We start from the raw sequence: 22,847 nt of genomic DNA on the forward strand, positions 1-22,847 counted from the left end.
CAACTGGTGCGTTGACTCTGTTCTCATGAAGTAGTCGCCTTAGTAGCCGCTGAACCATTGCATGAATCCCCTAAATCGAAAATCGCAATAGCCCATTGGTAATGTTAGTTACAGATCCATATCCCTTTCACTTGAACCTCATGGTATTAACTCGTTCCGTAATTCATATCCATAATTTTAAACTCAGTGATCATTCAGCATTGAAATATTAACTCATCATAATTCGTAATTCATATCCATTATTTTAAACACAGTAACCATTCAGCATTAAAATATGACTTCTTATCATAAATCCGTTATCCTACATTCACATAGCTCATTTAGACTCGCTCTTGCCTTACAAAAGTCTTTTTGTGGGGACTGCTAACGCCCTTTTAAGACTCCCGGGTGCATTTCTCTTTTAAGACGCCAGCTTGTGGTTCCCACAAGGCTTCCCTTGGGCGCCGCCATTTTAGGTGCTCTGCTGGCCTTTGTCTGCAGAGCTCCGTTGCCACGAGACTCACCACCATCTTGAGCTCGCTGGCGAAGAAAGACCAGAAGGGACAAGGAAGAAAGGAAGGGGAAAAAATGGCCCAGAGTATCCCATCTTGGCAGAAGTGACTCCCTGTGAGTCCCTCCGTACTTGCTGTCGCATCCGCCGCTTTGGCTCGCGTTCTCCCGAGTTACGCCAGCCGCCGCCGCAGCCTCCGCTCCCACCGTTGTCTCCGCACTTGCCACCCCTCCTGCGGCCGCCGTAGCCGCCTCTCCTGCGGCCGCCGTAGCCCCCACCATCACAGCCGCTACCGACGCCCGGCTTTTCCTCTGCCTGGGTCCCCCAGATCCGCCGGCCATCGATGGACCTCCTGCTCATCGCCCGCAGCGCCCCGCCGGCCTGCCCCCCAGCAGTCGGCCCGCACCTGCAAACTTGCTCTTCCAGGGTCTGCTCGTCTGTGGAGGCTGAGGCTGCAGGATTGCTTGAGGTCAGGAGTTCTGGGCTGCTGTCGCCTGTGTGTGGATTTAGGCTGCAGCTCCAGCTCAGTCAGCGCTGCTCTTTGGGAACCCGGGGACAGCGATCTGTGGAGGAATGAAGTCTTCCCAGCTCCCATGGACCTTTCCCATCCATCTTCTGCCGAGAAGCGTCGGCCCATCGCCTGCAATGACCCACAAAGGTAAACCGTGCGTCTCGCCCCCGTGAGATACCTGCACATCCGCTCTGCCAAGAACAGGTATCAGTTCCTTGGTGTAGGTACGCAGCTTTGCCGTGACCGGGACCAGCTTGGGTTGTGCAGCTGGGTTGACCCACAGTTTATCGAAAGTTCTCTGACTCATCAACGACGGACCCGATCCCGTATCCACTGCCATACTCACTGGGACTCCGTCAATTTTTACTTCCATTATCACTGGGGGCGAGTCGTCAGTACACGTATACAGTCCCAACACCTCATCTTCTTCTGCCTGCTCACCACTGAACAGTGGATCATCCCCCATCTCCTCAGCCAGACGGTGAGTCAGATTTCTTTTACACATACGCTGAAGGTGGCCTTTCGGGTGGCAGGTATTGCACGTATACTCCGCAAACCTGCACCAGTGAGCCCCATGGCTTCCTCCGCAGTGCCAGCATGGTGCTGCTTGATTGGTCCCCCTCAGCGGATTCTGAGTTCCAGGACCCCGAGGTCCGTGCTCTCTGCCCCGGGCAGAGCCACGTTCTGCAGTTTTGTCCGTGGTGGGCGCTATCCTGTGGACAGTGCCTGCCGGGTTCGAGACTGTGTGGATCATTTGCTTGGTGCTGCAAGTCGAGGTCATATATGCCCGGCTGATGGTGATGGCTTTTGTCAGGGTGACTGTGGGTTCCGTGGCTAGCAGCTTGTGAAGGAGGCCCTCATGGCCAATCCCCATAACAAAAACGTCCCGCAACGCCTCGTCAAGGTGTGCGCCAAAATCACACGGCGCCGCAAGTCTCCTGAGATCCGCAGCGTACTTGGTAACATCCTGGCTCTCAGGTCTGCAGTGATGGTAGAATTTGTATCTGGCCGTGAGGATGCTCTCCTTTGGTTTCAACTGATCATGATTGAGTGCGACCAGCTCCTCATATGACTTGTCCCTGGCGCTCGCGGGTGCCAGCAAATCCCTGACGAGACAGTAAACCTCATCGCCACAACTGGAAAGCAATATCACCTTACGCTTCTCTCTCAGTGCGTCCGTGTGCCCCGTCAGGTCGTTTGCTGTGAAGTAGTACTCGAGCCTTTCCGTAAAGGCCTCCCAATCATTGCCCACGGTAAAATCCTTTAGTGAGCCCAGAGTAGCCATGGTTGTGTGGAGTTCGTCCGCGTCCTCGTTGCCAATGTTCTGTATGTAGCACACAAATCACTGACTCCACACGGTCTGGTGTTGATATAAGTGCTGTGACCTTAGTCCTTTATTGTGTAACTCCAGAGTGCCTCTCAGGTGTGGTGGGCAGCCTTTTTTGTCTTGTAACACTGCTGTGAAGCACCTTGGAATGTTTTACTACATTAAAGGCACAAATAAATAAAAGTTATTATTATAATATAACTTCTGATGCTTTGCGCGTTCACACATAAACACTGCAACCCTGTCTCATTACTCTACGTAAATTTTTCCCATTTTTCTGTAATTTGCTTCATTATGGCTTTCCTACCCTCTCTCCTATGTGCCACAAAATATGTTTTTCAATGCCACCCAAGATTATTGTTTTAGACTACCTTTCCTCTACACTATGCTTATTCCTAACACTTCCACCATTTGCTCTGAGATTAGCCCTTCATCCACTCTATAAAATCCTCCCCCCAGTGGGCTTTTTACCTTCTGCAAGCACGTTGGTACCAGGCGACAGTTGTGCTAAAAGATGGAAGGGTTTCTTGTATCCATCTGCTTTATAATGAACGCGTCTACTGTGAAGCACCACACATTCATTCTGCATAAATTGATGTGAAATTTTCAATTATCTTTCAGAAATTAGTTTATTTCTGTTAAGAAAGTTATTGGTCTATTAAATAGAGGCATGGCAGGGCACCTCAGCCCCATGGAATGCACATCTTGTGCCACATGGGAACTCCAGGATGCTTCCCATATCCTGGACAACCATATGTGCAGGAAGTGTCAGCTGGAGGAGCTCGAGCTCCGGGTTTCGGAGCTTGAGCAGCAGCTGGCGTCACTGCAGTGCATCCATGGGGCTGAGAGCTTCGTGGATAGCACGTTTCATGAAGTGGTAACTGTAAGGGGAAAATGGGAAGGCTTCTCCTCCCACGAGCGGGCCCCCTGATATAGTGGGTCGACGCTCGCCCCAACCCGGGTAACAGTCCCCGGAGTTAGCAGACAGAGACGAATGGCAAGGTATTACGAACGTCCGGGAACACCTCTCATCACAGCCGCCTGTGAATGGAGATGCTCCCCGAACAGCACAATCATACAACTTTTATACATTTCAAAAACCCCACCGTTCCCTGGTAAGACCTCCCTCGATCTCTAATTGGACTACCTTATCAGTGCTACTTCTCTAATTGGACTACCTTATCAGTGCTACTTCTCTAATTGGACTACCTTATTAGTGCTACTTTGGATTGACAGGCCAAGACCCTCGTGACCACTTTAGGCCGTGACTAGAATGACTTCATTAGGTCAGAATTTGTTGATTCTCCTTGGTGCCCGTGAGTCCGCCTCGAGCCTCTTCGCAAGGTCTTATCAATGTCTGTTTAGGTTCTCACATCGTATCCTGTCGGAATATTATTGAATTGATAACTTCTGGAGCTTTGGTACAAGGCCGAAGAGAGGCCTTTTACCTCCTTATGGGTCGGTGCAGGAACCAGCACTTTAACCCATGTCCCGCTGGTACCCCTAATGCCAAATTTCTCTTACAGTAACCATGCAGCTTGAGAGTGTGCAGGCAGAGAGAGAATGGGTGACCGCCAGACAGACAAGGCAGATCAAGCAGGTAGTGCAGTAGTCCCCTGAGTGCATCTCACTCTCTAACCCGTATTCAGCGAACGGACATTCTGCAAGGAGATATGGAGGGAATCGGTGATGGCTGATCCACTGCCAGCATCCACAGGGTCAGCACTTGGAGGGATGAGTTGGACGGGGAGGAGATTGGCAAGGTTAGCGCTCCACGGGCAAGCTGGGCGGCAAGGTCGGTGAGAGAGTAGGATGCGATAGTTGGGGTTGCTACTCGTGAGGAGACAACGACAGAGTGCCACGGTGGGCCCTTCGGAGCATGCCAAGAGAGGAATATAAATATAAATAGTAAATGGGTAGTAAGAGTAGGGGTGGGGCCGATTAGGGACCAAAAAGGAAACGTACGCATGGAGGCAAGGGCATGGCTGAGTTACTAAATGAGTACTTTGCATCTATCTTTACCAAGGATGAAGATGCTGCCAAAGTCATAGTGAAGGAGGAGGTAGGTGAGATACTGAATGGGCTAAAAATTGATAAAGAAGAGGTACTCAAAAGGCTGGCTGTACTTCAGGTGGATGTCACCAGGACCGGATGGAATGCATCCTAAGATGTTGAGAGAAATAAAGGAGGAAATTGCGGAGGTGCTGGCCACAATCTTCCAATCCTCCTTTGATATGGGGGTGGTGCCAGAGGACTGGGAATTGCAAATGTAACACCCTTGTTCAAAAAAGGGTGTCAGGATAAATCCAGCAACTGCAGGTCAGTCAGTTTAACCTTGGTGGTGGGGAAGGGTTTAGAAACTTTGAGCTGGATTCTTGGGACGTTTGCGCTCCGGGTCTTGCCCCACAGCGGCGTGAAATGGAGCAGCGAGGGTCACTGCATCCCGCCGGGAGTTTTGGATCGGGTTTTGCGGCGGCGCTTAGATGCACTGGCCGGTAAGTGCCGCGTCGGGTGTGCAACACCTCTCGTTGCCAGCAGCGCTAAGGTAGGTAAAGTGCAGAAAAGGTAAGTGCGAGTGTTTATTCTTTTATTTTTGTTGCCGATTTGTGTTGTGGTGGCGTGGGCAATGTTTTGGGAATGTTTTTGTGTTCCCATCTTCCCCCCCCGCCCCTATAAGGCCTCTCTTGGGACGCTCCTGGCCCGACACTTTAGTTGGCGAGGTTCCCATTTTTGCACCACAAAAGTAATGCAACGCCTCCCTTCGCAAGATGGCAAAAATTTCTCATGAGAGCGCAATCTATTCCCAGCCGGTAACTTTTGTGCCGCGCCTCCGTATTCGCCCCAAAAACGGCAAAACCGAAAATCTAGCCCAATAATTTGGGACAAAATTAACAGTCACTTGGCAAGTGTGGATTCATTGAGGAAATGCAGCAAGGATTGTTAAAGGCAAATTGTGTTTACCTAACTTGACTCAGGTTTTTGATGAGGTAACAGAGAGGGTTGATGAGGGCAATGCAGTTGATGTGGCGTACATGGACTTCCAAAAGCATTTGATAAAGTGACACATAATAGACTTGCCAGCAAGGTTGAAGCCCATGGAATAAAAGGGACGGTGGCAACATGTATTTGAAATTGCCTAAGTGACAGGAAACAGACAGAGTAGTGGTGAACAGTTGTTTTTCGGACTGGAGGATGTCTATGGTGGTGTTCCCCAGGGTTTGGTATTCAGACCACAGCTTTTCTTGGTATATTTTAATGACTTAGACCTGGGTGTACATGGCACAATTTCAAAATTTGCAGAAACTGTTCCCATTGGCGGATGGGTCGAGGACACAGATTTAAGGTGATTAGTAGAAGAACCAAAGGCGACATGAGGAAGAACCTTTTTACGCAGCGAGTGGTTAGGATCTGGAATGCACTGCCTGAAAGGGTGGTAGATTCAATCGTGGCTTTGGATAAGTACCTGAAGGAAAAAAAATTGCAGGGCTACGGAGAAAGAGTGAGGGAGTGGGACTAGCTAAAGAGCTCTTGCAGAGAGCTGTCATGGCCTCGATGGACCGAGTGGCCACCTTTTGTGTTGTAACCATTCTATGATTCTATAAAAAACTTACAAATTGGAAATGTGTTGTTGGTGGTACGAGGTAATTTGGAAGTTGGAGCCAAAGTAGAAAAGTATTCCATTTGCCACCACTCGCCTTACTTATTTTGAGAAACAGTTGTTACAGAAAAATTAATTTGAGATAAATGTTCACTGTGTTGTGTTTTTTTAAAGAGCTGTGAGGCTGTTAAAGCAATCCTTTGTTTTTTTACATTTTGCAGCCAGTTTGAGACCGTGGTTCCAGTGGAAGATAGCATTGTTACTGAGGTCACAGCCACATTACAAGAATGGGTGATGCTCTGGAAACAGTTATACGTGGTAAGCTCATAACAATTTTTTCCATTTATTGACAAATTTTAATTGAAGTGATTGCAAGCTAAAATTCTTTTCAATGTTTATAGTGTGGGAGCATTTGATTCAATGATATGACGTGGAACAAATCTCAAGTTCTCAAAGAAAATAACTTTGCACACAAGAGCCGTTTACATTCATATTCTGTCCCTGTTCTCGGGTTTCTATCAACAAAATGTATATTGAACTTTTAAGGGGATTGTTTACAGTAATACCGAGATATAACAAGAACTAAAGATGTGACGAAGTGCAATAGAAATGGAGGCCCAGCCTATATTTATGGTAGGGTCGTTGCATATAAAACTACTTCACATGGCGAAGGGAATTGAAGAAAGTTTTCTGGGCCAGTCACAAGTAGCCTGGACATGCCGTAAAGTCCAAAAATATATTTAGATAAAAGTGTATAATATTAATGCTTTATTTTCTGTACTTGCAAAAACTATAAAATCTACAAGTAAAATGTGTTAAATTCCACCTTTGTATTTAGAATAGCTAAGGATTTTAATGTTTGTAACCTATTTTTAACACAAATTCTTCCGCCAGTCTTTTTAGAGCTACGAGGGTAGACAGGCAAACACCCTTCTGCCAACGTCAACTCTGTAGCCATCCACCAGGAGGTACAGCAGAAGTTGACTGGCTCCACGTTTACCTCCTTCCTTCTTGGGAAATGCCTTACTTTTTCATCCCGAGAATTCTTCATGTGGGAAATAGCAGCATCTCAAAATATTTACATTTCAGAGAATTGTGATTCATTGATGTTGATTTCAGAAGATCTTCGTAGTTTATTGGACATGGAATATGCCAATTCTGAGCTTTCAAGGACAGTGTGATTTATTTTATAACAAGTATACTCTTGACTATGCCTTTAGCTACAGAGTGAGAAGATTTAGTTCCTGGCTTGGAGGTCAGGACTAAGTTCAAATTCCAATTTAACATCCCTGATCAGTCTTCTGTGAGACTTTATTCACTTGTTTTCCTTCCGAAAGGCTTTATGTGTGGTTTGATTGTTGGCATTGCAAATGGTTGGGGACCCATCTAACAATGTTTAGCACAGATCAATAAATCAAGTTACTCTATTTGATTGCAATCCTGGGGATCTTTTTAAAGTAATAAGTTTGATTGACAGCTCTTTGTGAGATGAAGATGTGAGCTAGATTTGTAAGAGGGATGAGATTGTGTTTCTTTGTAATACCTTTAACCAGCAGTTTCATAGTCAGTAGCTTCTGATGGGTTTATATCTGGTCGCCTGTGCTCACCTGACCAGTCATTCTGATTCCTTCAGAAATAATTGCCTAATCAGTGAACTCCATGGTAGCGAGAAGCCACGTAACCAAGTTTTAAGCACCAGTTTTCGGTTCAGGTTTAGCACAGGAGATGTGACTTTTTTGTTTTGACATTTTGAGGAGATTAGTAAAACACTTGTAATTAATTGTAAATTTAATGCTAATTGTTCATTTGCCTGTCTTGTGTGCAATAAATGAATCTGATGGTTTATAACCTAAACCAGGAGTTCTACCAGAGTTCTATCAGCCAAAGTCAAGGAGATCACATGGCAACTGATGACCTACTCCAAAGCCAGAGTGCAGTGCCAAAGGTTCTCCGTTTGTCTCCTGGATCTCACTACCTTTATCTAGATATTGGACAGATAAAGGCACTTTCTGGACCAGGTTTATTTACAGGATTAAGTGAGTGGGCAAAACTATGGCAGATGAAGTTAAATGTGAGGAAGAGTGAGGTCATCCACTTTGAACCTAAGATAGATAGATCAGAATATTTTCTAAATGGTAAGAAGTTAGGTACGGTGGTGGAGCAGAGAGATTTAGGGATCCAAGTACAGTATCATTAAAAGCTAATCGACAGATACAAAAAATAATTAAAAAGGCTAATGGAATGTTGGCCATTATCTCAAAGGGGCTGGAATACAAAGGGGTATAAGTTATGGTCCAGTTATGTAAAGCTATGGTTAGACCCCATTTAGGGCACTGCACTTCAGGAAGGATATATTGGCCTTGGAGGGGTTGCAGCACAGCTTCACCAGAATAATACCAGAGCTAAAAAGGTTAAATTATGAGGACAGGATGCATAGACTAGGCTTGTTTACCCTTTTAGTATAGAAGATTATGGGGTGATCTAATTGAGGTGTTTAAGACGATTAAAGGAGTTGATAGGGCAAAGAGAAATTATTTTCTCTAGTGGGGGAGTCCAGTACAACCTTAAAATTAGACCTAGGCAGTTCTGCGGTGATGTCAGGAAGCACTTCTTCATACAACGGGTAGGGGAAATCTGGAACTCGCTCCCCCAAAAAACTGTTGAGGCTAGATCAATTGAAAAAACTGAGATTGATAGATTTTTGTCAGGCAAGGGTATTAAGGGTTACAGAACCTGGGTGGGTAGATGTAGTTAAGATACAGATCAGCCATGATCTAATTGAATGGCAGAACAGGGTTGTTCCTATGTTCCTCGGAGTGGCCAGTGATACTGAATCCAAGGTGTATATCTAGGTTACAAAATAAATAAACACAAAGGAGAGTGTTCCTCTTGTACTGCTAAAGCATGACTTACAACGGTATTTTGAAGGAAAGACATTGGCAGCATCCAAGGAATTGTCTACAAGCTGGGCTCTCCAACCCTCCAACATAATTAGGATTGTATGCTTATTTTTAATATAAAGGTGTGATGCACCACATGGGAAGAATGTTTATTTTTATAGATAGTTTATTCTCTGGAAAGGTACAGTTTGTAGATAGGATTACTCCGAGTTAGAGGCGAATTATTAGTTAGAACATAGGAACAGGAGGCCATTTTAGCTTCTCGAGCCTGTTCCGCCATTCAATGCGATCATGGTTGATCTGTGACCTAACTCCATATACCCGCCTTTGCCCCATATCCCTTAACGCTTTTGGTTAACAAAAATCTATCAATCTGAGATTTAAAATTAACTATCGATCTAGCATCAATTGCCATTTGCGGAACTCTTTGTGTGTAAAAGTGTTTCCTAATTTCACTCCTAAAAGGTCTATTTCTAATTCTTAGACTATGCCCACTAGTCCTAGACTCCCCAACCAGCGGAAATAGTTTCTACCAGCGGAAATAGCTTTGCTGTTAAGAGGTGTTTAGGAAAGCGAAAAGGAACACCAAATAATTTGAGTATTAAGTATTTTTAAAACAGAAAGACATTTTAAACAGGTTATTAGTTAAAGATGTAATATTCAATAAAAGGAAATGTCTAGGTATTTTTGTATTGAGTGTATAGTTCAACTTGTGTTTTCATCATTCATTAAATGGTGAGAAATTATTAAATAAACAAAAGCAAAATACTGCAGATGCTGGAAATCTGAAATAAAAACAGAAAATGCTAGAAATACTCGCATCTATGGAGAGAGAAACAGAGTTAACATTTCAGGTCAACGACCTTTTGTCAGAACTGGAAAAAGTTAGAGTTATTACAGATTGCAAGCAAGTGCAGAGGCAAGAAAGAGGGGTGAGGAGAAAAAAAACAAGAGGGAAGGTCTGTGATAGGGAAGGCAGGAGAGATTAAATGACAAAAGGTATGATTGTACAAAGCAAAACGAGATGGTAATGGGCAAGTAAAGAAACAAGGGTCTAGAAGAGATGTAAATGGGAACAGTAGAACCATCAACAACTGCTGTCTGGAAAAAATGGGGGCAGAGGTTATGATCTGAAATTGTTGTACTTGATGTTGAGTCCAGAAAGCTTTAAAGTGCCTAATTGGAAGATGAGGTGCTGTTGCTCGAGCTCAGGTTGAGCTATGTTGGAACAGTGTAAGAGTCCGAGGACAGAGAGGTCAGAGTGGGAGTGGAGCAGAGAATTAAAATGACCTGGCCCAGAAGCTCGGGGTCACGCTTGCGAAATGAACGGAGGTGTTCTGCAAAGCAGTCACCCAATCTGCGTTTGGTTTCCCCAATGCAGTGAGCAGTGAATACAGTACACTAAATTGCAAGAAATAAAGGTAAATCGCTGTTGGTGTTCAGATGGATTTTGGTGTCTTTGTACACAAAACACAGAAAGTTAACATGCAGGTACTGCAAGCACTTAGGAAGGCAAATAGTACGTTGGTCTTTATTGCAAGGGGGTTGGAGTACAAGAGTAAGGAAGTCTTGCTACAGTTGTGCAGGGCTTTGGTGAAATTGCCATTTGGAGTACTGTGTACAGTTTTAGTTTCCGTACCTGAGGAAGGATATACTTGCCTTAGAAGATTCACGAGATTGATTCTTGGGATGAGAGGGTTGTACTATAAGTAGAGATTGAGTAGAATGAAACTATACTCTCTGGAGTTTAGAAGAATGAGAGATGATCTCATTAAAACATATAAGATTCTGAGAGGGTATGACAGGATAGATTCTGAGAGGCTGTTTCCCCCATCTGGAGAGTCTATAACTAGGTGCATACTCTCAGGATAAGGGGTTGGCCATTTTGGACTGGGATGAGGAGAAATTTCTTTACTCAGAGGGTTGTGAATCTTTGGAATTCTCTACCCCAGAGGGGTGTGGATGTTCAGTTGTTGAGCATATTCAAGGCAGAGATCGATAGATTGTTGGATTCTAAGGGAATCAAGGAATTGGGGATCGGGCTGGAAAGTGAAGTTGAAGTTGAAGATCAGCCATGATCTTATTGAATGGTGAAGCAGGCTCAAGGGACCGTATGGCCTACTCCTCCTATTTCTTAGTGTAATAATACATCATCCTTGACTCAGCTTTGAGTGAGTAGGTCATAAGTTCAAACCCCAATGCAAAGACTTGAGTATATAATCTAGTCTGACACTACTGAGGAATGTTGTACTGGGGGAGATGTCTTCTTTTGGATGAGTTGTTAAAACAACACACATCCACTAGCTCCCAGGTGGACGTAAAAAATGCTACGGTGCTATTTGACGATGAGCGGAGAAGTTCTACCAATGTGTTGGCCAATATTTACCCCTCACCTAACATGATTTTTTTTTAATTATGTACTCATTTACCTTATTGCTGTTTGTGGGACCTGCTTTGTGCAAACTGGATACTGTGTTTCCTTGTATTACGATATTGAGTTCACTTTAAAAGTACTCATTGGCTGTGAGGGATTTTGAGACACCCTGAGGTTGTGCTGTGTATGATTCAGAATTGCTTTATGTTTACTGTGCAGATACATTCATCAGAACGCTATGTTTTTCAGGAAAATAATAAATTAAATTGTAGGGAGAATAAATGGTGGGAGAAGAGCTATCAAGGCCAGAAAACAAAAAAAGAAGAAATGCACTCTTTCGGGTCAGTAGATGAGCTGTCAAGGTAAACATAGAAAAAACATAGAAACATAGAAAATAGGTGCAGGAGTAGGCCATTCGGCCCTTCTAGCCTGCACCGCCATTCAATGAGTTCATGGCTGAACATTCAACTTCAGTACCCCATTCCTGCTTTCTCGCCATACCCCTTGATCCCCCTAGCAGTAAGGACCTCATCTAACTCCTTTTTGAATATATTTAGTGAATTGGCCTCAACAACTTTCTGTGGTAGAGAATTCCACAGGTTCACCACTCTCTGGGTGAAGAAGTTCCTCCGCATCTCGGTCCTAAATGGCTTACCCCTTATCCTTAGACTGTGACCCCTGGTTCTGGACTTCCCCAACATTGGGAACATTCTTCCTGCATCTAACCTGTCTAACCCCGTCAGAATTTTATATGTTTCTATGAGGTCCCCTCTCATTCTTCTGAACTCCAGTGAATACAAGCCCAGTTGATCCAGTCTTTCTTGATAGGTCAGTCCCGCCATCCCGGGAATCAGTCTGGTGAACCTTCGCTGCACTCCCTCAATAGCAAGAATGTCCTTCCTCAGGTTAGGAGACCAAAACTGTACACAATACTCCAGGTGTGGCCTCACCAATGCCCTGTACAACTGTAGCAACACCTCCCTGCCCCTGTACTCAAATCCCCTTGCTATAAAGGCCAACATGCCATTTGTTTTCTTAACCGCCTGCTGCACCTGCATGCCAACCTTCAATGACTGATGTACCATGACACCCAGGTCTCTTTGCACCTCCCCTTTTCCTAATCTGTCACCATTCAGATAATAGTCTGTCTCTCTGTTTTTACCACCAAAGTGGATAACCTCACATTTATCCACATTATACTTCATCTGCCATGCATTTGCCCACTCACCTAACCTATCCAAGTCGCTCTGCAGCCTCACAGCATCCTCCTCGCAGCTCACACTGCCACCCAACTTAGTGTCATCCGCAAATTTGGAGATACTACATTTAATCCCCTCATCTAAATCATTAATGTACAATGTAAACAGCTGGGACCCCAGCACAGAACCTTGCGGTACCCCACTAGTCACTGCCTGCCATTCTGAAAAGTACCCATTTACTCCTACTCTTTGCTTCCTGTCTGACAACCAGTTCTCAATCCATGTCAGTACACTACCCCCAATCCCATGTGCTCTAACTTTGCACATCAATCTCTTGTGTGCGACCTTGTCGAAAGCCTTCTGAAAGTCCAAATATACCACATCAACTGGTTCTCCCTTATCCACTCTACTGGAAACATCCTCAAAAAATTCCAGAAGATTTGTCAAGCATGATTTCCCTTTCACAAATCCATGCTGACTTGGACCTATCATGTCACCTCTTTCCAAATGCACTGCTATGACATCCTTAATAATTGATTCCATCATTTTACCCACTACCGATGTCAGGCTCTCCCTCCTTTTTTAAAAAGTGGGGTTACATTGGCTACCCTCCACTCCATAGGAACTGATCCAGAGTCAATGGAATGTTGGAAAATGACTGTCAACGCATCCACTATTTCCAAGGCCACCTCCTTAAGTACTCTGGGATGCAGTCCATCAGGCCCTGGGGATTTATCGGCCTTCAATCCCATCAATTTCCCCAACACAATTTCCCGGCTAATAAGGATTTCCCTCAGTTCCTCCTCCTTACTAGACCCCCCGACCCCTTTTATAACCGGAAGGTTGTTCGTGTCCTCCTTCGTGAATACCGAACCAAAGTACTTGTTCAATTGGTCCGCCATTTCTTTGTTCCCCGTTATGACTTCCCCTGATTCTGACTGCAGGGGACCTACATTTGTCTTTACTAACCTTTTTCTCTTTACATATCTATAGAAACTTTTGCAATCCGTCTTAATGTTCCCTGCAAGCTTCTTCTCATACTCCATTTTCCCTGCCCTAATCAAACCCTTTGTCCTCCTCTGCTGAGTTCTAAATTTCTCCCAGTCCCCAGGTTCGCTGCTATTTCTGGCCAATTTGTATGCCACTTCCTTGGCTTTAATACTATCCCTGATTTCCCTTGATAACCACGGTTGAGCCACCTTCCCTTTTTTATTTCTATGCCAGACAGGAATGTACAATTGTTGTAGTTCATCCATGCGGTCTCTAAATGTCTGCCATTGCCCATCCACAGTCAACCCCTTAAGTATCATTCGCCAATCCATCTCAGCCAATTCACGCCTCATACCTTCAAAGTTAGCCTTCTTTAAGTTCTGGACCATGGTCTCTGAATTAACTGTTTCATTCTCCATCCTAATGCAGAATTCCACCATATTATGGTCACTCTTCCCCAAGGGACCTCGCACAACGAGATTGCTAATTAATCCTTTCTCATTACATAACACCCAGTCTAAGATGGCCTCTCCCCTAGTTGGTTCCTCGACATATTGGTCTAAAAAACCATCCCTTATGCACTCCAGAAAATCCTCCTCCACCGTATTGCTTCCAGTTTGGTTAGCCCAATCTATGTGCATATTAAAGTCACCCATTATAACTGCTGCACCTTTATTGCACGCACCCCTAATTTCCTGTTTGATGCCCTCCCCAACATCACTACTACTGTTTGGAGGTCTGTACACAACTCCCACTAACGTTTTTTGCCCTTTGGTGTTCTGCAGCTCTACCCATATAGATTCCACATCATCCAATGTCCTTCCTAACTATTGCCTTAATCTCCTCCTTAACCAGCAATGCTACCCCACCTCCTTTTCCTTTTATTCTATCCTTCCTGAATGTTGAATACCCCTGGATGTTGAGTTCCCAGCCCTGCTCATCCTGGAGCCACGTCTCCGTAATCCCAATCACATCATATTTGTTAACATCTATTTGCACAGTTAATTCATCCACCTTATTGCGGATACTCCTTGCATTAAGACACAAAGCCTTTAGGCTTGTTTTTTTAACACCCTCTGTCCTTTTAGAATTTTGCTGTACAATGGCCCTTTTTGTTCTTTGCCTTGGGTTTCTCTGCCCTCCACTTTTCCTCATCTCCTTTCTGTCTTTTGTTTTTGCCTCCTTTTTGTTTCCCTCTATCTCCCTGCATTGGTTCCCATCCCCCTGCCATATTAGTTTAACTCCTCCCCAACAGCACTAGCAAACACTCCCCCGAGGACATTGGTTCCGATTCTGCCCAGGTGTAGACCGTCCGGATTGTACTGGTCCCACCTCCCCCAGAACCGGTTCCAATGCCCCAGGAATTTGAATCCCTCCCTGCTGCACCATTGCTCAAGCCACGTATTCATCTGAGCTATCCTGCGATTCCTACTCTGACTAGCACGTGGCACTGGTAGCAATCCCGAGATTACTACTTTTGAGGTCCTACTTTTTAATTTAGCTCCTAGCTCCTTAAATTCATTTCGTAGGAACTCATCCCTTTTTTTACCTATGTCATTGGTACCAACGTGCACCACGACAACTGACTGTTCTCCCTCCCTTTTTAGAATGTCCTCCACCCGCTCCGAGACATCCTTGACCCTTGCACCAGGGAGGCAACATACCATCCTGGAGTCTCGGTTGCGGCCGCAGAAACGCCTATCTATTCCCCTTACAATTGAATCCCCTATCACTATCGCTCGCCCACTCTTTTTCCTGCCCTCCTGTGCAACAGAGCCAGCCACGGTGCCATGAACTTGGCTGCTGCTGCCCACTCCTGATGAGTCATCCCCCTCAACAGCACTCAAAGCAGTGTATCTGTTTTGCAGTGGGATGACCACAGGGGACCCCTGCACTACCTTCCTTGCACTACTCTTCCTGCTGGTCTTCCATTCCCTCGCTGGCTGTGGACCCTTCTCCTGCAGTAAGACCAACTCGCTACACGTGATACTCACGTCATTCTCAGCATCGTGGATGCTCCAGAGTGAATCCACCTTCAGCTCCAACTCCGCAACGCGGACCGTCAGTAGCCGGAGGTGGACACACTTCCCGCACATGTAGTCGTCAGGGACACTGGTGTTGTCCCCATGTTCCCACATGGTACAGGAGGAGCATATCACGTGACCGAGCTGTCCTGCCATGACTTAACCCTTAGATACACTTAAATTGCCGACAACAATGTTAAAAGTTACTGACTAATAAAGAAAAAGAAAAACTACTCACCAATCAGCAGCCAATCACTTACCACGTTGGCTGTGACGTCACCTTTTGGTAGACTGAGATCAGGGGTAGTACAAGAACTGTAATGACCAGCCAATGTTAAAAGCAGAAAAGCTATTAGGTCAGCGAGCATAAATGATGGAAAAACAGTCATATAGTCTATCTAGCATAGCAGCTAATAGACAAACCATAGGCATCACCAGGCAGGAGTCATTATGCAATGAACTCTTCTGTGAATGAAAAATGGCCCATTTCATCCAGAGATTAGTGAGTCTGTAGCTTTTAGGATACTAATGGTTTCTTTCAAGCAGTTAATTTTTTGATTGTCATCTTTTTCTGTGTGCAGCATTTGAAATTTCACTGACGGCATTACTTAAGCTCCTGTTAAATTCCCCACATGACTTACAATCCTGACTGAAAAATATAACATTCAGTTGAAAAATGGATTGGAAATGGAGCTGCAACAAACTGCTTACAGCAGTGCATTGGAAATACTACCATGCTCTACTTTCCTAATGGTTAGAACTATCAGCTAAATTGAGAAATAATGTTTTAACAGGATTTTCCATAATAGAATTTTAAAATGAGGCAGGTGATATATATCCCAGTACGGTGAGAAAAGGTTAAATGTTCATTTACAGGCAGATATCATCGTGCACCATTTGGTTATCTTTGCTCCCATATCCTTCATTCCTATTCCTAAACAGATATTTATACACCTCTTCCTTTGCCAAGAGTCAGTTCCATAGATCTACTCTGACTGAAATTCTACTCTTTATTCATAGGGCCCAAATTTCGAGCCGCGCCTAGAACGGCGCAGTCCCGACCTGGACGCCCTTTTTTCGCGCCACAAAGTGCGCCTAAAAAAACCCTCCGTATTCTCCACCTCCCTGCAGGTCCTCTGGCCCTCGGCGCGGCGCAGCAGGAGCTGTAGGGGGCGGAGCCAGGTCCCTGCGCTGAAAACAGTGCCGGGACCTCTGCACATGCGCGCTACAGTGGGCACGCAAGTGCAGTAGCTCCAGGCGCCCGAAACTGTGTGGGAGGGGCCCGAAGCACACAGCCCCTAGCCCTGGCCGAATGGCCTCACTGGGGCTGCGTGAATAAGGCTCCTCCCACGGCCAGCTCCTGTTTCCTCCCGACCCAACTCGACTCCCGCTTCCCGCCCCCTGCCCCCACCCCCGGACCCGACACCCGCTCCCCCCGCAGCCCCCGGACCAGACCCGACACCCGCGCCCCCCCCCCCCGCCCCCGGACTGGATCCGACCTGACCTCTCTCCCCCCGACCTGACCTCCCTCTCCCTCCCTCTCTCCCTCCCTCCCTCCCTCCCTCCCTCCCCCCGAACCGAACCGACCTCCCTCCCACCTGTAAATCTGGTGCTGGGGACAGGCCCTGCCCGAAGTCTCGGGCCCGGCCCGTTCAGCCTCCCTCCCCCTTCTCCTTCCCCCTCACCCCCCCCCAATCTCCTTCCCCCCCCAATCTCCTTCCCCCCCAATCTCCTTCCCCCCCACCCCCCCCAATCTCCTTCCCCCCCCAATCTCCTTCCCCCCCCAATCTCCTTCCCCCCCAATCTCCTTCCCCCCCACCCCCCCCAATCTCCTTCCCCCCCCAATCTCCTTCCCCCCCCAATCTCCTTCCCCCCCCAATCTCCTTCCCCCCCCAATCTCCTTCCCCCCCCAATCTCCTTCTCCCCCAATCTCCTTCCCCCCCACCCCCCCCAATCTCCTTCCCCCCCCAATCTCCTTCCCCCCCCAATCTCCTTCCCCCCCCAATCTCCTTCCCCCCCCAATCTCCTTCCACCCCCAATCTCCTTCTCCCCCCCCAATCTCCTTCTCCCCCCCCAATCTCCTTCTCCCCCCCCAATCTCCTTCTCCCCCCCCATCTCCTTCTCCCCCCCCATCTCCTTCTCCCCCCCATCTCCTTCTCCCCCCCATCTCCTTCTTCCCCCCCATCTCCTTCTTCCCCCCCATCTCCTTCTCCCCCCATCTCCTTCTTCCCCCCCATCTCCTTCCCTCCCCATTTCCTTTTCCCCCCCATCTCCTTTCCCCCCATCTCCTTTCCCCCCATCTCCTTTCCCCACATCTCCTTTCTCCCCTTTATCCCCTTCTCCCCTTTATCCCCTTTTCCACCCCTCCCCCTTCTCCCCCTCCCCCTTCTCCCCATCCCCCCCCTTCTCCATCCCTCCCCCTTCTCCCCATTCCCTCCCCCTTCCCTCCCTCTGCTCCCCCCCTCTCTCCCTCTACTCCCCTCCTCCCCCTCCCCTCGCTGTCAGAAACACAGACACTGACAGACAGAGAGTGAGAGACACACACACAGACAGAGAGATAGAGACACTGACAGAGACACACTGGCGGGGGGGCGTCCCAGCACGCTGTTGGAGTGTTGGAGGACTCCCGGTGCTGCAGTCGGTAAGTAGAACATTTTTTATTTATTGATTTAAAAAAAAAATTATTTCTTATTAATTTTTTTTGATTAATTTATTGGTTGATTTATTGATGTATTTATCATTTATTATTGATGATGGCTCTTTATTTGTAAAACTGAAGTTTTTAATGTTTGTAAACTTCCCTTTAAACAACCCCCTCCACCATTCCCTACGCCTAATTTGTAACCTATGCCTGATTTTCTAAAGTGTAGACAACGTTTTTTTGAGCGTACAAAAATCTTCACTTACTCCATTCTAAGTTAGTTTGGAGTAAGTTTTCACTCACGAAACTTTGAAATCAGGCGTAAGTGGCCGGACACGCCCCCTTTTGAAAAAAAAATTCTGTTCCAAAGTGAAACTGTTCTAACTGACTAGAACTGGAGCAAACTAAATGACGAGAATTCCGATTTCTAAGATGCTCCGTTCTACACCAGTTGCTCCTAAAAATCAGGAGCAAATCATGTTGAAACTTGGGGCCTTAATGAGGAATGTTACATTTTTCCTTGTATTCTTAAGTGTTGTACTCCCAGGGCAAGTTTAAAATTGAAGGGGCCGAAATTGCCCCTTCCGTTAAGGCCTGTTACCGGCGGAAATTGGTGGCCACACTGCGGAGTGCAATGGCCGCTGATTTTTCATGGAATAGCCGCTATTTTGAAAATTCCGCTCCTGCGATATCCCAGTGGTGACCCGCTCTCCCCACTACCGCTCTGCTGCTGCTGAGCTGTCCTAAGTGCGTCATCGGTGCGCACATCGCCGATGTGCCCCACCCGAACGCGAAATTCCACGCTGAAAATCTTCCTTCCACTGCTCGGTGCCACCGACAGCTTTTTCTGTCAATGCACTGTGCTTGGAGTGCTTCTAAAATGGCGGTACGGCTGCCATTAAAAGGGAGGCCCTACTGCCACGGCTGGCATCTTATATTTTGTGTCGACCGACTGCCTGGTCTGGCTGACAATTATGCCCCCAGGTTCGGCCGGACTGCCAATAGGCAGCCTAGCACCCCCTCTTGGGTGCCAAGCCGTTGGCCTGGCCGAAACCCTCCATGGTGGCCCAGTGGACCTAACATAAAGAATCGCACCGGCTCCCCTCTTTAAGTGAAGGGGAGAGACGTGGTGACGCGCCACCATAATGATGTCATCAGCGCTACGCTGATGAGTGACAGCAGCGGACACTTCACCCGCTCCCCATTCCGCCCCTCTACTTACCGAATTCCGCCCACTGCCGCACTTCCGTCCTTATTATGACTGATTTCCAGGCCGCTCAGGGAAAAAAAGCTGAAGAGCGGAATTTCGCGCAAGAGGCCACCACATCCACCATGGCGGAGAAAATAGTCGAAACAGGGTAAGTGCACCGTGTTATCGGTGAGTGGCAATTTCAGCCCCAAAGTGTTTATATAGACTTGATCAATGTCTTTTAGCACTTTAACGAACTGCATCGTGCTCTCTCCCTGCTTTTTCAATCCTACATTTTCTTATGAAAACAAATTGTGGCGATCCAGTGAAAAGAAAAGATGTTGTGGAAACTATAAGAAAAAAATTAAAAGTACTCTATGTTACTAACTTAATAGGAACATTAGGTACAGGATTAGACCATCCAGCCCCTTGAGCCTGCGCTGCCATTCAATTAGATTATGGCTGATCCATACCTCAACTCCATTTACCCATCTTTTCTCCATATCCCTTGATATCCTTACCTAACAGAAATCATAGAATTATAGAATGGTTACAGCACAGAATGAGGCCACTCGGCCCATCGAGCCCATGACAGCTCTCTGCAAGAACGCCTCAGTAAGTCCCACTCCCCTCTCCTTTCCCCGTAGCCCTGCAATTTTTTTCCTTCAGGTACTTATCCAAATCCCTTTTTAAAGCTACGATTGAATCGGTCTCCACCAACCTTTCAGGCAGTGCATTCCAGATCCTAACCACTCGTTGCATAAAAAAGTTTTTCCTCATGTTGCCTTTGGTTCTTCTGTGAATCACCTTAAATCTGTGTCCTCTGGTTCTCGACCCTTCTGCCAATGGGAACAGCATATCTCTATTACTTTGTCTAGACCCCTCATGATTTTGTACACCTCTATCAAATCTCCTCTCAACCTTCTCTGCTCTAAGAAGAACAACCCCAGCTTTTCCCAGTCTATCCACATAACTAAAGTTCCTCATCCCTGGAACCATTCTTGTAAATCTTTTCTGCATCCTCTCTTAGCCCATTAAAATCCTTCCTAAAGTGCGGTGCCCAGAATCGGACACAATACTCCAGTAACGGCCGAACCAGTGTTTTATAAAGGTTCATCATAACTTCCTTGCTTTTGTACTCTATGCCTCTATTTATGAAACCAAGAAATTCCATGTGATTTTTTAACTGCTTTCTCAACTTGCCCTGCCAGCTTCAATGATTTGTGCACATATACCCCAGGTCTCTCTGTTCATGTACTCCCTTTAGACTTGTACCCTTTAGTTTATGTTGCCTCTCCTTGTTCTTCCAACCAAATTGTATCACTTACCACTTTTCTGTGTTAAAATTTTATCTGCCACGTGTCCACCCATTCCACCAGCCTGTCTATGTCCTCTTGAAGTCTAGCACTATCCTCCTTACTGTTCATTATAATTCCAAGTTTTGTGTCATCTGCAAATTTTAAAATTATGCCCTGTACACCAATTCCAAGTCATTAAAATATATCAAGCAAAGCAGTAGTGGTCGTACCTACCCCAGGGGAACACCACTGTATACCTTCCTGAAGTCTGATAAACAATCATTCACTGCTACTCTCTGGCATTTAGCCAATTTTGTATCCATGCTGCCACTATCCCTTTTATTCCATAGGCTTCAAACTTTGCTGGCAAGCCTATTATGTGGCACTTTATCAAACATCTTTTGGAAGTCCATATACACCACATCAACGTCATTGCCCTCATCAACCCTCTCTGTTATCTCATCAAAAAATTCAATCAAGTTAGTTAAACACGATTTGTCTTTAACAAATCTGTGCTGGCTTACCTTAATTAATACACATGTCCATGTGACTGTTCATTTTGTCCGTCATTATCATTTCTAAAAGCTACCCCACAACCGAGGTTAAATTGACTGGCCTGTGATTGCTAGATTTATTCTTGCATCTTTTTTGAACAAGGGTGTAACATTTGCAAATCTTCAGTCCTCTACCACCCCGCCACCACATCTAAGGAGGATTGGCAGATTATGGCCAGTATCGCCACAATTTCCACCTTTACTTCCCTCAGCAGCCTAGGATGAAACCCCTCCAGTCCTGGAGGTCCACCCCGCCCCCTCTTAATACCCATTTACTATTTAAATGCTGATTTTTGAATTTCTATTTTTTTTAGCTGCCAATATAGTCTCATACTCTCTGTCCCTCTTATTTCCTTTTTCACTTCCCCTCTGAACTTTCTATATTCAGTCTGGTTCCCATTTGTATTTTCAATCTGACATCTGTCATATGCCTCCTTTTTCTGCTTCATCTTACTCTCTATTACTTTCGTCATCCAGGGAGCTCTAACTTTGGTTGCTCGATTCCCCCTCGTGAGAATATATCTCGACTGTATCTCGAACCACCACCTCTTTAAAGGCAGCTCATTGTTTGATTACAGTTTTGCCTGCAAATCTTTGATTCCAATTTACCCAGGCCGGATCCATTATGAACCCACTGAAATTGGCCCTCCTCCAATTAAGCAGTTTTACTCTAGATTGCTCCATGTCCTTTTCTATAGCCAATCTAAACCTTATGATACTATGATCACTGTTCCCTAAATATTCATTTACTGACACTTGCTCCACTTGCAATGCCTCATTCCTCATTGAGCTGGAAACGTACTGATCAAGAAAGTTCTCTTGAACACACTTCAGAAATTCTTCCCCCTCTCTGCCCTTTACACTATTACTATCCCAGTCCATATTAGGATAGTTGATGTTCCCCCACAGTCATTACTCCATAGTTCTTGCATCTCTTTAATTTCCCTGCAAATTTGTTCCTCTATATCCGACCCACTTGTTGGTGGCCTTTAAAATACACCTAGTAGTGTAATGGCACTTCTATTGTTTCTTAGCTCTAACCAAATAGATTCTGTCCTTAACCCCTCCAGGACATCCTCTCTCTCCAACATTGTAATATTCTCCTTAATCACTAGTGCCATTTCACCTCCTTTCTTTCCTTCCCTATCTTTCCTGAACACCTTATATCCAAGAATATTTAGTACCCAATTCTACCCTTTTTTGAGCCAGGTCTCAGTTATTGCCATGACATCATATTCTCATGTGGCTATTTGCGCCTGCAGCTCACCAATGTAATTTACTATGCTTCGTGCATTTACACACATGCGCTGTCTTGTGTTCACTCTTAGTCTGACCCCACCTAATACCGTACGTACTACTCTTACTCTAGTGTTATTTGTCTCCCCCAATCCTTTGTGGGCCTTGTTTCTCCTTTCTAATGCCACATCCTGATGCCTATCCCCAGCCAAATTAGTTTACACCCTCCCCAACAGCATGAGCAACCCCCCCCTCCATGCCCCCTTCAAGGACATTCGTCCCGATGCAACCTGTCTGGACAGTACAGGTCCCATCTCTCCCAGAACCAGCTCCAATGTCCCAGGAATCTGAAGCCTTCCCTCCTGAACCATCTGCTCTAACCTCCTATACACCCCCAACTCCCCCAGCCGCAAGGACCACATCCAACTCCCTCCCGAACACATCCAATGAACTGGCATCAACAACTCTCCGCGGCAGGGAACCCCACAGGCCAACAACTCCCCAAGTGAAGAAGTC

At 46.0% G+C, this 22,847-nt stretch overlaps 1 protein-coding gene across 8 annotated transcripts in view; it reads left to right on the forward strand.

Annotated features, from left to right (window-relative positions):
• Window positions 1–22,847, forward strand: part of dock3 (dedicator of cytokinesis 3) — a 1,878,236-nt gene that overhangs the window by 622,231 nt on the left and 1,233,158 nt on the right. For all 8 annotated transcript variants that reach the window (XM_070895785.1, XM_070895788.1, XM_070895786.1 and 5 more), the window contains one exon: window positions 6,148–6,244. In XM_070895785.1, coding sequence (XP_070751886.1) covers window positions 6,148–6,244 — 97 coding nt within the window. The remainder of the gene's footprint in view (window positions 1–6,147; window positions 6,245–22,847) is intronic.

The sequence above is a fragment of the Pristiophorus japonicus genome, chromosome 12, assembly GCF_044704955.1.
Source record: "Pristiophorus japonicus isolate sPriJap1 chromosome 12, sPriJap1.hap1, whole genome shotgun sequence".
NCBI lineage: Eukaryota > Metazoa > Chordata > Chondrichthyes > Pristiophoridae > Pristiophorus > Pristiophorus japonicus.